Below are 16,004 nucleotides of genomic sequence, written 5' to 3' on the forward strand. Positions count from 1 at the left end.
AAAGATGTCCACCTGACCTCACTCCGTGTGTGTGTGTGTGTGTGTGTGTGTGTGTGTGTGTGTGTGTGTGTGTGTGTGTGTGTGTGTGTGTGTGTGTGTGTGTGTTAGTTTTAGTTTTGTGGTCCAAATCCTTCACACGCTATAAAAAGTGAGATCCACCATCTACCATCACCCTTGAAGGCTTTAGGACACGGTGTGGACAGTGACCTCATACATCAGCGCCACACAGCCCCTGAGTTCCATCCATTGATCTTCTATAATGCTTTAAACAAGTTTTGATCACACATACGGATAATTTAAGAGATGGAAAATGAACCTCAAATTCATGATTTGGGAGAAACCCAATTCAATCCCATGGAGAAACTGCACACCCTTCTTTTTCATGTCCTGCCTTTCAGTGGTCCAGCACAATAGAGAGGGACGCCGTCATGAGCGCCAAAGTGAACACAGAGGCTCCACCCAAAGAACCCGACTCTGCCCCCGTGGAGCCCGCGTCCTCGTCCCCCGGCGAGACCATCCTCATCTGCGGGAGCGACGGCGTGGCGAAGAAAGCTCGGCCCCAGCCGCACACCACCACCACAGCTCTCCTCCTCCCAGGTGAGCTCGCCTCTGATGCAGGCATCAGACAGTCACACCAGACGTGTGCGTTTCCTCACTGAGCCCGTCCTCCGATGACTTCATCACCCCGAGACAGGACTGACATGAGCAGCTTCAAAAGTAGAATACAATTCATGGGATCGCTTTTCAGATAAGCTCATTCACACTGCCATATATTTGACAGCGTTACACTTCAACTGAAACATTCCAAGCAATATTTACTGGTTCTTTATTAGTTTAACTGAAATATGATCAACATTAAAAAATAGTTTCGAAGAATATAATTTCATAACATAACATTTAATTTACATTTGCATTTTAGAAGTGCATGAAGAGTTTTAGTTAATGTGTTATGAGTGAAGAAATAACTTGCAAAACAATTAGTTTGTCAAGGATATAATGTTTTGAGATGCAGCTGTCAATACTGACTCAGCCAATAAAATCACTTCATTATTTGAATTAACAATTGTTATTAACATCACTGATTCTGCACCAGAGGGTCTAAAACCTCCTAAAGGGGGTTGTAAAAGATCACTCTGAGCTCCAGGCTTTTGTCTGCTATGTGGTCGTTACAAATAGATTCACAGGTTTCATAAATTACATCCAGAAACTTTCTATAAACTGACTGGTTCATGAACTTGTGGATATAATGTGACAGGCTGATACCCTTGCATTTCATCATGCAGAAGGAGTTGTTATTGATGGAAGTAATAGTTTAATTGATCAAAAACAAAATTAAGCCAGTTTTTTTTGTCATTAATTCTATATTAATGAAGATAAAGAAATACATTTCAACTATTAACAGTGTGTGTGTGTGTGTGTGTGTGTGTGTGTGTGTGTGTGTGTGTGTGTGTGTGTGTGTGTGTGTGTGTGTGTGTGTGCGTGTGTGTGTGTGTGTGTGTGTGTGTGTGTGTGTGTGTGTGCGCGCGCATTTACTTACAATGTGCTTTAATGAAAAAGGTTATTATTTTATTCCCTAACTCTTTTTCAAATCACGATTTCTTAAATAAACAAATAAATACATAAATAAATATTTGATCAAATCATAAATAATTGAATAAAGGAAAGAACTCCCGCTTGGAAGAGGTAACACCCCTGATCCCAAGAGTCTTGTGAGACTCTTCGTTTCTCCGAGGGGAGTCCCGTCTTAAGCTGTAACAACCGCAGGTCTCACTTATTTATCATCGCTACCACATTTATTCCATGCTTGACTTCTTGGTTTTACAAAAGAAAACCCTCATATAATATGTTCTATTTTCATGACGCGATGCCAGATATAAGACTCATGTCAAATCTTCCAAACATCCAGAGTCCGAATACAATTGTGAGTAACGTGGAAATAGTAAATTTGTTTCCAGTCAGAATAAGTTGGAAAAAGCCGTTGTAATGTGACAGTCCTTGATATGGAAGCTAATAGTTTCTGACGCGCCACTTTCCTCAGCTCCTGGCCATCAGAAACTGGAAGTGACTCCAGCGGTCGCCGTGGGAAACCCGGGTAAAGGCGTCAGAGCCAACGAGATGGCCACGCCGGCCCTGACGGCACAGGTGGGCGGAGCTTGCAGCATCGTGCACGTCCTGGAGTGGAAGGAGGGGATGGCCATCCTGCCCAGTAGCAACCTCAAGGTAGCGCAGAACGTGAATATCAACACAACATGTACAGTCTCGACGCCACAAACTCGCTCAAGCGTCCGTCCACTGAGACAATCTGAGCCTTCAACTGCAGCTGATTTCATGAAGTGGCGGAATTTAAAATGTCACATTTTGGATCAAGAGAGCGCCGGAAGTGGTAGAAGTACACACATGTCTCCTTTGAGGAGAAGTGCAAACACTTGTAGCCTGTTTTACCTGATTTAACTTTTCATTCAAGCAGAGAAAGAAAGATCATACAGACCCTATGACCAGTGTGTAAAGGGGGGCTGCTGAGGGCTGCAGAGTGAATATTAATATATATATATCGCCTGTGTGAAGAGATAATGGGTAAAGGCATTGTACGCCCACAAGCATTAATCATGTGAACTGAAAAAGCCATAACAGGTGCATCAAGTAGACTCAATTTAATTTGAATTTCATATTTTCTTTTTCACCTCATGAAATCCACTCAGGGTTTAAAGTATCAACTTATAAAATGACAGTATTGAAGCAGATAAATGAAGGAGATTTCTACTCATTGCCAATTTGAGCCATTGATGGGAATCGTACTGTCGATGTTACCTGCTTCACTTTTCAGCCATGAAGCCACTTCTTCATGTCGCGGACGTCACGTTCAGGATTCTTCATATTTTCTCTGCGTCACGTCTCTTTCCGTCTATTTAGTAGTTCTGGTTTTCACATTATTACTGTCCTCTGACAAATGCTGGATGATAAATCCACTAGATGTACCACCAGTGAAAGAAATGCATTATTTCTTATACGAAATCAGTTTTCATGTTGGGGAGACTCTAGAAGATGCAAACAAAAAAAACAGTATTTAACTCCACGTGAAAGCACTTTTTATTGCCGAGCTGACTGGTTCCAACTCCTTCTGCTTGTTTCTAAAGCTGTCAATACTCTCGCTCCACTTCACATCACACAGTTCATCTGGCTTTACGCTCCAGTTGGACTACGCAGATTACATTTCTTTTCAATAATCAATTTTAATCTTAAAAAAACAGCTTTTCTGTTTCAAACATTTTCGAGTTGTTACTAATTTGTAATCATTACAAGCTGTATAATCATTCTTCTTTTGATTAGTTCTTTAGTGGAGTTTTTGCTTTGTCCTCTGTCTTTAAAGTCTTTGAGCTGATGGTCAATCCGCTCTTAGGTTTGTCTTCAAGTGTAGGGGTCAAGAGAAGAAAGGTTTCTAAAGCAATGAATGCTCAGTAAAACACAAATACAGTTCAAAATACACACAGAGGCAGAATTAGAGTATATTCATTTTGCTATTGCCTTGCTCTGATACTAATTAAACACAGGTTAAAGGAGACCATTTGTAGTTGGTGACAATTACTGTGTCATTGTTGTCAAATATAAGTAAAAGTGTTGTTAAATAATTACTTGATTGAAGCACATTGCATTCCTTCCACAAAACTTCAATGCATTTGCAAGTTAATGATTACATTTACTATATAAGATATCCACATTCCAAATACATTTCTCAATAAAAGATGCATTATATGAATTTCCACTACGATGTACAAATGTGGGCAGATGCAGTCGTGTTAAAAGGCTAAACTACAAAACCATGCGGATGAATAGATTTCAGTATTAATTCTGATCGTGGGTGTCCATGGTGGAGTTACGGTTTTAAAAATAGCAAAGTTGAATACATTGTATAAAAAGTCCTCAAGTATGACCTCAAGCACACGCTTGACACTAATCCTCATACCAGCGCCGACACTCTCAATTCCTTCTTAACTGTATGACTGTGCAACACTTAAACTCCTGGCAATATACATCTAAACGAAGTCCACAAATCTTCATGAAGAAAGTGCCCAATCTGCCAGACTGTGAAAGAGATGAGAACAAATGAAGAGAACAACAGCAGGAGCTTCACTCATCTAAAATTCATGACGAGTTGTTGTGAGAAAAACAAAAGTTTGAATCAAGGACGTGGTCGCACATCGAGACGCATTACGACAGATGAGCTGCTGATGCATGTGTGTGTCTCTGTGTGTGTGTGTGTGTGTAGTTCTGTGTGAGTGACGTCGGCACTCTGAGCACACTGATCACCCCCGGGACCACCAGCAGCAGCAGCGCAGTTGAGCCAGCAGCCGCCGTGGCAGCAGGGACTTCTGGGAGAGCCGCTGACGTAGAAAGTGCCCCGGACAAGCCAGGTAGGAGTCGTGGTCCCATGAGGGTGGAGTCACATCAGGCACCTCTTCACCACAACGCTGTTCTCTGCAATCCTGACGCCAAAAGCTTGGAGTTATGCCTAAAGAGCAAATAACAACAAGATTTAATGGTGTGATCTATTATCGTTCCACACTTTATTAGGGATACATAGCCATCCAACTTGTTAATTTTCATGATATTGGAACATTATTGAGTCTGTTATACTAATCATCCAACTTAGAATTACAGGAAGTGAGAGCCGACCCTGGCTGAACGTACTCTGCACACGATTTCTCTGTAAAATAACAGTAAAGTGCTGGCAGCAGACACGCCAGCACATCACCGTCATTTTACAGTATTTGTACTGTGAAATGGGTTCACGGCTTATTACTGTATTAGTGTAATGCACTATATTTCTGTATTTATTCTATTTACAGTAAAATACTGGCAGCAGAGATGCCACCAATATCCAGTGATTTTGACTTGATTACAGCTTATTAATTTCCAGGATCATTCTGGGATTACTTGTTTCACATTGAACTGCCCACAATGCATTGCAAACTACGGTACAAAACTGTACTAAATCAATACAGTATATTAGTGCCGGGACTTGGCTGTACATTTGCAGCAACTGCTTGCAGTGTAGGTAAATGTGGTGTTCTCTCTGGATCCATGCACACACAGGGAGAATGTACAAACTCCACTGAAAAACCGTCAAATCCAACCTCAAATCAAGAATGCTGAAGCGTTAACCGCTATGTAACTGATGCCGTATTATACGACAGGAATAGGAAATGGTGGTATGTGCTGCAGGTGTTGTAGAACGTTACGTTTCATTACTTGCCTGCCTCAGTGCTTGAAGCATTGGAACAAACAAAAATGAGTAATAATTGTACCAGCGGCAAAGCTGCTCTTGACAAGTGAAGAGGCTGCAGCTGCAGGCTCCACAGCCACAATATTCAGACATGCTTAAAAAGAATAATCTCAAGAGTATAAGATCTGTCTCTTATGCTTCAGACGTGCCGGCTCCCGCACACTGTGTGCGAGTGGTGCAGCCGGAGAAGCCGGTGCCGCTCAAACCCGAACACCCGGCTGGACCCGGACAGCAGAACCACGAGCCCAGGGCTCCCAGGAAGTTCACCGAGGAGCTCCGTCGAGACCCCATCCCTGAAAAGTACATACACGGCATCACCTTCGCCTTCACACCCCCACGTTTGCGTCAAGCTCCGCCTCTGTGCTCCTCAGGAGGAGCGTCAGTGTGGAGAAGGTGCCGGCGGGCGGCAGGGTCTCCTCCCTCAACCCTGATCACCTCAAACCGATGAGGAAGAGGAAGAGGAAGGAGTACCTGAGTCCATCTGATGAAGACTCGGACATGGAGGGAATGGTACAACCTTCATCCGAACCCGCTCCGTTCAGTAACCCCTTTTATTGTCGCTCAGTTGTAACACGCCATACTGGATACGTGTGTTTCAGGATGAAAAGGGGGACGATTCTAAAACAGATGGCCGACACATCAGAGGAGGTAAAAAAAACAAAACAAAAACCCAACAACAACAAAAACCTCTTTAAATATGGATCGTTGCTCATCAAACATGCAGATTTCCCAAACAAGCGAGCAAAAGCAGCAAGAATCATTAGAAGATCTGTTACTTCAACGTTCAAGACATTTAAAATCTCTGAAAATTTAACCCAGATTCTTAAAATTAATCATTTATGGAACTGTCTATTTTGAGCAACTCTTGCAGATGAAGAAATAATAAAGAAAGAATCATCCTTGTAAGATACATTTAAAGACTTTCTCACTTTTTGGTTAAATTTGCTCTCAAACATAAAGTACGAAACAAATCCAGGATGTCTGGAGGCGGATTTTACATAGTTTTTGTGCTATTATTAAAAAAAAAAAATCTGTTACAGTAATAATAGGCAGTTATGTAACACATACATATAGAATAATAATAATAAGAAGAAGAACATTTTTCAATGTGCTAAAGCCCAGAACATAACAACTTCCTGATAGTGGAATAAGATATTTGATCCATTATCATAACTACACTTTGCCAATAATGTCATGAGTTTTTACATGACTACTTACTCCTTTAAAATGTAACTTTGTTACTTCGCCGATTATTTGTTTTAAAAAGTAAGTTAGATTGCAAGTTACTTTTTTCGTTACTTTCAGCAGCTGCCGACAACACCGCCCATCGTCTGAACATAAAAATTAAAACGGGTTTTGCCATAACCTCAGCTGATCACTGCCTCCTGCACCATGTTTATACATATTTAACCTTTGACCTTCAGTCTTTGTTGTATTTATATCTAACTCACGCTTTTAGGATCACATTTTTACTATTACTGCTATTTATTTACCCAGAGATGTAGTTGTAGTCTGTTGTTGCACTATTTATTTATTTATTTATATACACTACCTGCACTAGGCGACTTCAATTGCCCCCCTCCCGGACAAATAAAATCTTTAATTGATTGATTGATTAATTTAAAAAGGGTGGGGGCTTATTGAAATGTTAAGGTTTATTGACGACAATGGTTGGTTCCAATTCTTCTGTGTTCCCTGAACGCACTGCGAGAGCGAGTTGTCCTGTGATTGGCTGAGGGTGGAGGAGGGGGCGGGTCAGGTGAGCGTTCTGTTTAATGGTAAATCCGCTTTGCGGGACGCTGCAATAGTGACGCACAGCGACTTGGACAAGTAACTTTAATCTGATTACTGGTTTGGAAACAGTGACGTGTTAGATTACTAGTTACTGAAAAAAAGTGTTCCTATGAGAGTAACGTGTTACTAATTAACACGTTACCGGCATCACTGATCATCAGTCGTCATATTCGTTCATTGAGGAGACAAGTTCTGCAACATTCCCTCCCAATCATGGTTGTAAAAAAAAAAAAAAAAAGTTTTTTTGTTTATCACATTATCGGTTGTTACAAACCCAATCATATTTAATTAACATTGGACCTGCTCATTTAATTATCCTGAAATGTCCAATTAAAAGTAGCAGCCACGGTTTAAAGCAATCGCGGCTCAGACATGAGACACGGAGCGTCACACACCCGTCTTCTACACAACCTCATCCGTCTGAGAGACGTGACGACTTCAGTCCATCAGGAGGAATCCAGCACATGCAAGAGAAGACCATGTAACTCTATAAGAGCTAATAAGCTGCATCTTATTTACCACTCTCTAAAATATTCTATCACTTTCACTTCCTTTGTTCAAAACCTTCTCTGAAGAGAAGCGTCTAAATAGGAGCAGCAGGGGATTATGTGATGCGGCAATTGCATCAGAGATTGTTGCGATACACATTTCCTTGAGAAGTGACATGATGTTGTTGGCTTCATGCACGCCCTGCTGACATTTTGCTGTTTTGTCCTTGAATCAATGCATCGGCGGTGAAGGTGGAGACAGTAAGACAGAGCAGTGGACGTGGGCTCAGTATCTGGAGGACACCAAGAGTGTGGCGGCTCCGAACAAGCTTTTCCAGGAGGTACACACACACACACACAACGGACACACACACACGGATCCAATTCTCCCACAAGGGTAATTTCTGTTCACTTGATTTGATTCTGTGTTGACTTGAATCGTTCTCTCTCTCGTCGCTCAGACTCAGCGGGTGCCGACAGTGAAAAATGGCTTTAAGCAGGGAATGAAACTGGAAGGCATTGACCCGCAGCATCCCTCCATGTACTTTGTCCTCACCGTGGCTGAGGTGAGCCAGACGTCCATTAACGCTGTTGATGGGTCTTAACGATCCCACTTATTATTATTTGACATTTAAAAAAAAACAAAAAACCACACAGGCTGCTGTGCATGCAGCAGCAGTCAGTTAGTCAGTCAGGTTTGTCCCTCCTCGGCCCGCTGTGGACTTTCTTCACGTATCGTGTTGCAGGTCTGCGGTTACCGGCTGCGGCTCCATTTTGACGGCTACTCGGACTGCCACGACTTCTGGGTGAACGCCAACTCCCCCGACATCCACCCTGCAGGCTGGTGTGAGAGCACAGGACACAAACTTCACACTCCCAAAGGTCAGAGGTCACACCATTCACGTCGCACCGTCACAATGCACAGAGCAAATAGGACGAAATGGCTTGTCCCACACTGTTTCCAACAGGATGCATGTTTAACTTGAAAGAAACAATTATAAAGAAAAATGTGGCTCAACAGAGCTGCACTAGTATTAACATTTTATTTAACTCTAATAAGTAGAGAATGTGAGTACTTTTGGCAACTCTGGTCATAACATGCATCACATCATTGTAATCCTTTATTCTTTTTTTAATTGTTTAGATCATAGAATTATAAGTGTGTCATTTTTTTATTTTTAAAACCACAACAGTTAATTAAATCATCACCATCTGTCACTATATTATTGTAGAATTGTTCTACAGTGAAGCATGGTGGCATTATTAGTTACTTTCCCTTGAGATCAGGCATCAATCAGCTGATTCCATGAAGCAGAGTCTGTAGCGTTTACCTCTGAACAGGACGAACAACAGGACATTCATGGCTGAGAACAGAGAACAAAAGATTGGGACAAGTCCACCACACAAGTAACAGAAGAGGTTCTATGCAGAGGACGAGCTGTGGATATTTTAAAACTCACACAGACACGACCAGCTTCTGCAGCACATGAAAACTGCAGCTGCCCTCAGACCCACAGAGCAACAAAATATATTAAAAAAAAAACAGTCATTCCAGAGGATGTCATGAGGCACCGTCACAAGTTGGTTGGGTGTTGAAGACAATGATCAAACCAAGGTCCCGTGGGACCTTTTGGTAATTGAATGAAATCTCTCAGACGCGGAGGGGAGAATCTGAGCTGGAGGATTAAAAGATGCCATCAGAACACTGGAGTCGGACCAGTTCAGCTTAACAGGGTCTGGTCTCGGGGGGACCGGGGGGGGGGGGGGGGGGACCTTATAAGAAGTGGGCTACTGGAACAAGAACAAGGCAGAGAGCAAGGCATGGAGGGAAGTCTGCAACCCGAGCAACGCCGGCGAGAGTGATTATGTGTAGAGGAAGTGAGACAGACCTTATCATGAGCCGAGAGTTACAAAGTTAGAGACCTGAAAACTACAACAAAACTCACCCTGGTCCACTGATAACAATGTGAATAACAGCAAATAAAACTAAACCTGCTGCAACCATTGCTGAGATTGACATATCCTCCCCCTTCCCTTCCCTTCCCTTCTCCCTCTCTCTCTCTTTGTGTGTTTTCTGCAGGCTGCAAGGAGGAGGAGTTTACTTGGACCAACTATTTGAGAATGACTAAAGCACAAGTGGCCCCCAAAGAACTGTTTGCCAGCCCTGGGAGGGTAACTGCCCCTGTACAGTTTAATAAAAAAGTAGTTTTATTAACTACATACGAGAATGGATTGAGGTGACTGATTTAGGGCTGGAAGAACTCCAACTTCAGTAAGAGACACTCATAATGAAAGGTTTATTATTCACAATGTGCACCTCTCTCGGAGGTTTTGATATCATGATAGTGCTGTTGCAAACTGTTGCAGTATAAGATTTTGCAGTCTTTTTTTTACCCCCCAAAACTTCCAGCCTGGTTTTAGTTGCATACAATGTCAATTGGGAACACAAGGGAATTGTATTACTTTCTACTTGCTTAGAATGATGCAGACCTCCAAATTAACCAGTGTATGTCTTAATGTTTTTTCACAATAAAATGACTCAGCGGTGTTTGTACAGGCTGGCGTCTATCAGATGTCTTCTTTTTTTAGTCTGTCACTTTTAGTCAAGTCTAACTTGTTGGTATTCGGCGCAGATGGATGTAAAGTGTGGGTTCGACACGGGAATGAAACTGGAGGCCGTCGACCGTATGAATCCCTCCCTCATCTGTGTCGCCACTGTCACTGACGTGGTGGACGACCGCTTCCTGGTTCACTTTGACAACTGGGACGACACGTATGACTATTGGTAAGCCACAGTCATAGATTCAGTATTTCCATATGACGCAAGAACCTTTTATTTGTATTGTTAAAGCAGCTCAATGAATCCCGTACTGGGATCGAGTTTTTTTTTCCGTGTGAGTCCCACAATATCATGATGATCGCTGCCCTCTTACACTACCTGCCTGTGAATAATAAGAGATTCACCTAATTTCTACATCAATCTGCTGACAGGATACATATTATAGTAAGCTGTTGTTATACTGTAATTAACAATATGTACTACAGCTTTTTGTTCAGCAAAAACAGTGATATCTACTTTTTTTATTTTTACTTACCCCTCAAAAACTACATAAAGTTATTTTTCCGTTGGCAACATTTAATTATTCCCATTTTATGATTCTCGTAATACAATCACAAATCCATTATTCAGCTCAAAGAATGAATGAAAAAAATAAATAGAGAAATTGCTTCACATTCTGTGGCCAGTAGTGGGCCGCTTTTAATCTGATTGCAGCCTGATTGAATCAGTATATTATTTTAGAAGTGTTTGAAAATATCTTAGTGTAGTGAGCCCCAAACATCTTATTCAAATTGTAATAGTTCTATGATGGGAAATTATAGTTTCATTTTAAATCAGGGCTGTTGGAGTTTGACTGTAATTCTCAGAAATGTCATGTCAAATCTGGATGTTTTTGCTCTTTCTTAACATCTGCAGGTGCGACGCCAGCAGCCCGTATATTCACCCCATCGGTTGGTGCCAAGAGAGGAATTTACCCCTAACACCACCCCAAGGTGACCAGTTGTGTTTGCTGTTGTTGTGTTTACAGCCAGATTGAGACTCATATACCTCTCAAACAGCTCGGTCAGGTTATTTCATGTGTCCTCAGCGATGTCCATTTGTTCTATTCACTTCTATTTAACTGCAGTTCTAGTGAATATATAAAGTGCACACTGGATGATAGTGGAAACTAAGTAATGAATGCAATGATAATCACTGTATATTGATGAAGAGGTTATTAAGTCAATGGTTTTTTTTTAAGAAAGCTGACAAAAAAAAGGTCATTTGAATGGAATTGAAGGTTTCCGTTAGTGAGTGGATGTATTTCTTTGGTGATGTGTTTTGCTGCACCAGATTACCCAGACCAGGGCCGGTTCTCCTGGTCTCTGTACCTTGAGGAGACGGGTTCCCAGGCTGTGGTTCCTGAGTCCTTCAAAGTGGTGAGAACAAGAGAAACCTTTTTTATTCACTAAACTGTAGATAATGTGTTAAAATCCTGAACAATGCAAGCGTATTGGTACCGATTGAGAAAAACATCATTATAAGAACTAAACGAGATATCCAAAATGAGATCACTGACAGCCTGCAGTCAGAGGGGAAATATATATATATGACATGTTTTGTTATCAAGAGGAGCATAAAAGGCTGAGTGTGTTTTCCCATCATCCTCTGCTCTGTCTCCAGCGGGCGGCCCACAGTTTCCAGCCTCAGATGAAGCTGGAGGCAGTGGACAAGAGAAGTCCAGGTCTCATCCGAGTGGCCACTGTGGAGGAGGTGGAGACCCACCGCATCAAGGTAATTCACTGGACTTTGCGGGGGAAGAGCACGCTCTCCCGTGGCCGAGGTGTTGGTTAATGTCTCCTCGCGGCCCCTCAGACCCATTACAGCTTTACCTGAATGCGCCGTTGGACCACGTGTTGTTGTTTTGATGAGCCCACAGGGAGGAACTGCAAACTCACACGTACAGACACTGTAGCCTACGTCTTTATAAGCGACTGCAGACCCATCAACCCCCCCCCTACGTTCCTCCTCCAGGTCCATTATGATGGATGGAGTCATGTCTATGATGAGTGGATGGACTCAGACCATCCGGACATCCACCCAGCAGGCTGGTGTGAGGCGACGGGACACCCGCTGAAAGTTCCTCCCAGAGACTCCAAAATGCAACAACCACATGGTACTCAGAACGCCGTCACTCTGGAGATGACATGTGACAGTAACATGGCTGTGTACAGGGTGCCTGTGTGGGTGTTAGTTGGTCCATTGTTGTTTTTGTTATTGTTGTTGTTGTGTTTTTGCCAGTTATTGCCGGTCTCAGGCCCTTAGAGGCATCTGGATATTGCCCGTACGCTTATTCCATTTGTGGAAGTGTGATTGGCTTACAAAGGGTTTTTTTATGGCGTCGTCTTTTGTAGTCCTTTTCTACTCCTCCACATTGAGGCGAACCAGTTGAGGTGGTCTGGGCAACTGATTAGGACGCCTCTCCTGGGAGAGATTTCTGGAATGATGCCTACTGGAGAGATTATCCATGGATGGATAGCTTTATGCTTGTTGTGTGTATTTTTTGTCATCCTCAGTCTTCAAAGATCTATTTTCTTTGCCAATTTATTTTGTTATTATATCTACAGTATATTGTTTTCGTTCCACTCAGTTGACTTTAGTTACTCATTGTCCTGAGAGCAGAGCCTTAACCTCTCCTGTCTGGGAATGTTAACGTCCATCTCTCCTTGTCTGAAGGTGTCAGGGAACTTCCTGCCACAGGTCAGACCACCTACTCCTCCTCTGTTCCCTGTAAACCCATCAGCCACCCCAGAACCAAGTACAGCTTCCACAACAGGTGAGTGCTGAATGCAGCTCTGTGGCATGAAACATGAACGCTAGTGTGGTGTGAGCCTCAGTAAATATCAGGTGGACAGAGCAAAGGCCTTTTCCCAGCATTGATTTTTGAGAAGAACTCACAATAACAAGAAACACGTAGAGAGTAAAATGAACAATTAAAGCACATCTAATAGGCACAAGGAAGCTGGTGCTTTTTATTTTCTTCTGTAATGTGAACTGCTGTCACCAGCAGTGTCTCATGATATCAACAACTTTGGGATGTTGACACTGAGGGAACAATGTGTTTGAGTTTCTTTCAGTGGATCTCATCCTTCCAAACTTGTGAGAAGTCAAATATGGAATTTGAGCTTATTGCCTTATTGTGTGTGTGTTGTTTTTGTTTTTTTAAACAGGAAGTGTCCGACTCCTGGTTGTGACGGTTCAGGACATGTGACCGGTCGTTTCACTGCCCATCACTGCATATCCGGCTGCCCGCTGGCCGAGCGCAACCAGGGCAGGCTGAAGGCCGAGCTGTCGGACTCAGAGTGCAAGAGAAACATTTTCTTTGGCCAGAGGACCAAGAAAGCTCATTACCGCGGCAGGTAACCCGGCGTGGCTGCACAGGCATGTCCAGTATGAGCAGGCTTTGTTTTGTCTCATTTTAAACTCCTGTTTTCCCAGGATCGGTCGTCCTCCAAAATACAGGAAGAACCAGCAGAGAGATTATCAAAGTAGGTTCACTGAATGCATCAATGGTTTGTCGATATTTTTGTTAGTCTGCGGCTGGTGGAGGTGCATTATGTCTGATGCAAGTGTGTTTGTAATTACAGTCATTTTAGGTAAATAGTGAGACTCAATAATGTTAATGAAATTTAGTTAGCCTGCAATGATTGAACATCGAAAGCTTTTTTTTTTTCCCCATTAGTTTGGATCATGTTTTATTTGCACAGATTTAGGGGGGTGGAGTTTATCTCGTGCGCTGCAGAACCGCCAGGACACGTTCAGGATGTTTCAATCCAGCGCGACTGAATTCTGCCCGACTTCTTAGCCGTTTCATTGTCGTCTTGGGTGTGTTTGTGTTCCTGCAGATATGTCCTCGGACGGCGTGTATTCCTCTCTGTTTATGTCAGCTCTGAGTGGACAGTCGGACCGGACCCTCTCTCTGTGTTGGGAGCAGCACTGTAAACTGCTGCCCGGCGTTCAGGGCATCCACGCCAGTCAGGTGGCGACATGGAGCGTTGAAGAGGTAAATGAATACTAGAGCTTCGCTGGCCTTTTCTTTCTCTTCTTTTTATGAGTTAATCTTTTTTTTTTCTTTTCTTTTAAATCTGTTGCAGGTTTTCAGGTTCGTGCAGAATTTAATCGGCTGTGAAGAACAGGCTCGTCTCTTCAAAGACGAGGTGAGATCAGGCATCATCGAAAATGTCAACAATGCCCTTGCAACAATCCCTCTCACATGAGAGCGGTTAAAATAATTGAATTGACCTTAAAACCCTCCTGTTTTGTGGTTTTCGTATCAAATCGTGACCAGCTTGCTCGTCTTTGTTTCTCCAGATGATCGACGGAGAAGCTTTCCTCCTCCTGACTCAGACCGACATCGTGAAGATCATGAGCATAAAGCTCGGGCCGGCCCTCAAGATCTCCAACGCCATCCTCATGTTCAAGAGCACAGACGAGGGACTAAAGTGATCCCGCCTCCTCCCCTTCACTCGCCGGGGGCCTCGCCGGGGGCCGCAAATCATCTTGTGCCAAATCCATTCTGTCGCAGGGAAAAAGACCCTGAACCCTTTTTCATGTGTTTGGTGTCCTGTACCCATCAGAGAGAAGAAGGAGGGAGGGAGGGAGGGGAGGTGTGGTCCAATCAGGGAAGAGGAAAGTGAGAGAATACATAAAAGATAAAGGAAGAACGTAAATGTAACCTCAAGTGTTTTAAAATCTGAGTGGAAATGGCTGAAATTAGGAAAAAAAAAAAAAAAAAAAAAGCTCAGGTGTTCAAAGTTCTGTCAAGAAGGATTTTTTTTGTTTTGTTTTTTTGTTTTTTTAAACAGACATCTGTTGTGTTACTCATGATGTCACACCTGAACAAGAAGCTTCAACATCCTGCTGCTGCTCGCAGTCGTGCAGCGGGTGTTTTGTCAACTCAGCTGGAACAGATGTCGTTTATCTTGCAGAGGAGTTTACCCACGGCCAGGTCCCATGAGAAACTCATGGGGTTTGACCAAAATCATCAGGTTGTAACTTCTGTGCAGACGACGGCAGAAATAAGCTACATACGAAACAATATTAAAGTACGCGACGTTGTTAAAAAAAGGTTCGAGAGAAATAAAAAAATTAAGCGTTGGGACAAAAGACAAGCGACTGAGGTGTGTTAACAAAAGTTAGGTGAGGTGAGCGTTGCTGGTCAGTGAAGCTAAAAGCTTCACATTATGTGCAATAAATAAAATTAAGACAGAAGTACTGTATTTAGTAACACTTCATATTACAGCTCCGTGTTGATCAGACAATTTGCTGCACTGTAACGTTATTAAATGAAATTAAATAAGCTGCTTTACTCACACTGTTGGGACAAAGTGTTTAAGTTCAGTGGGTGGTGAAAAGGAAACCTCATTTTTCTCAAGTATTTGTGTGTACTGCCTCAAATGTCTTCTCACTGCACCATTAATGTGAAAATGTCAAAGACTGAGGAGCTGTAATGTTTGAAATGTTACCCTCTGCAACAGTAGTTTGAGATTTTAGCTCTCTATGTAAAAAAAACAAAAAAAAAAAACAAAAGTGAAATTATTTTTTAGTGATTCTTAATGGGTGAGAGAGACTCTTTGCATTGGAATTTCAGCACAACTGTGAAAAGTATAATGTATTTTACACGATGATGTTACTGCACTTGGTCACTAGAGAGTGCAAAAATCCACATTTTAACACTATAAAGATGGATCTGGTGTACAGCCAGTGGAGCTCTCTGCAGTTTACACGTGACTCCATTCAGACTGTGTCCTTTGAAATGTTTACATTATCTGTCAAAGTTGGTTTAAAAAAAAAAAAAAAAGAAAAAATACTGTATGAAGTTGACCTGGTGAGATGATGAAGG

General features: G+C 42.5%; 2 protein-coding genes across 2 annotated transcripts; both read left to right on the plus strand.

The window, feature by feature from the left end:
- Nucleotides 1-428: 428 nt before the first annotated feature.
- LOC308130449 (uncharacterized protein) lies at nucleotides 429-5,712 on the plus strand (the record flags this gene model as incomplete). Its single annotated transcript, XM_080496850.1, has 5 exons — nucleotides 429-597; nucleotides 2,039-2,220; nucleotides 4,265-4,409; nucleotides 5,425-5,531; nucleotides 5,653-5,712. The coding sequence occupies 5 exons, from the start codon at nucleotides 429-431 to the stop codon at nucleotides 5,710-5,712; spliced, it is 663 nt and encodes a 220-aa protein (XP_080352976.1).
- l3mbtl1 (L3MBTL histone methyl-lysine binding protein 1) lies at nucleotides 5,455-14,608 on the plus strand (the record flags this gene model as incomplete). Its single annotated transcript, XM_080496152.1, has 18 exons — nucleotides 5,455-5,581; nucleotides 5,653-5,791; nucleotides 5,881-5,929; nucleotides 7,816-7,904; nucleotides 8,025-8,129; nucleotides 8,310-8,445; nucleotides 9,644-9,735; nucleotides 10,197-10,348; nucleotides 11,039-11,115; nucleotides 11,456-11,541; nucleotides 11,786-11,896; nucleotides 12,137-12,278; nucleotides 12,839-12,938; nucleotides 13,333-13,521; nucleotides 13,601-13,650; nucleotides 14,008-14,165; nucleotides 14,257-14,319; nucleotides 14,474-14,608. Exons 2-18 carry the CDS (start codon nucleotides 5,726-5,728, stop codon nucleotides 14,606-14,608), a joined length of 1,800 nt encoding a protein of 599 aa, XP_080352278.1. The 5' UTR covers nucleotides 5,455-5,581; nucleotides 5,653-5,725.
- Between the last annotated feature and the right edge of the window lie 1,396 nt (nucleotides 14,609-16,004).

The sequence above is a fragment of the Blennius ocellaris genome (genome assembly GCF_963422515.1).
Source record: "Blennius ocellaris genome assembly, chromosome: 5".
In the NCBI taxonomy this organism is placed as follows: Eukaryota; Metazoa; Chordata; class Actinopteri; order Blenniiformes; family Blenniidae; genus Blennius; species Blennius ocellaris.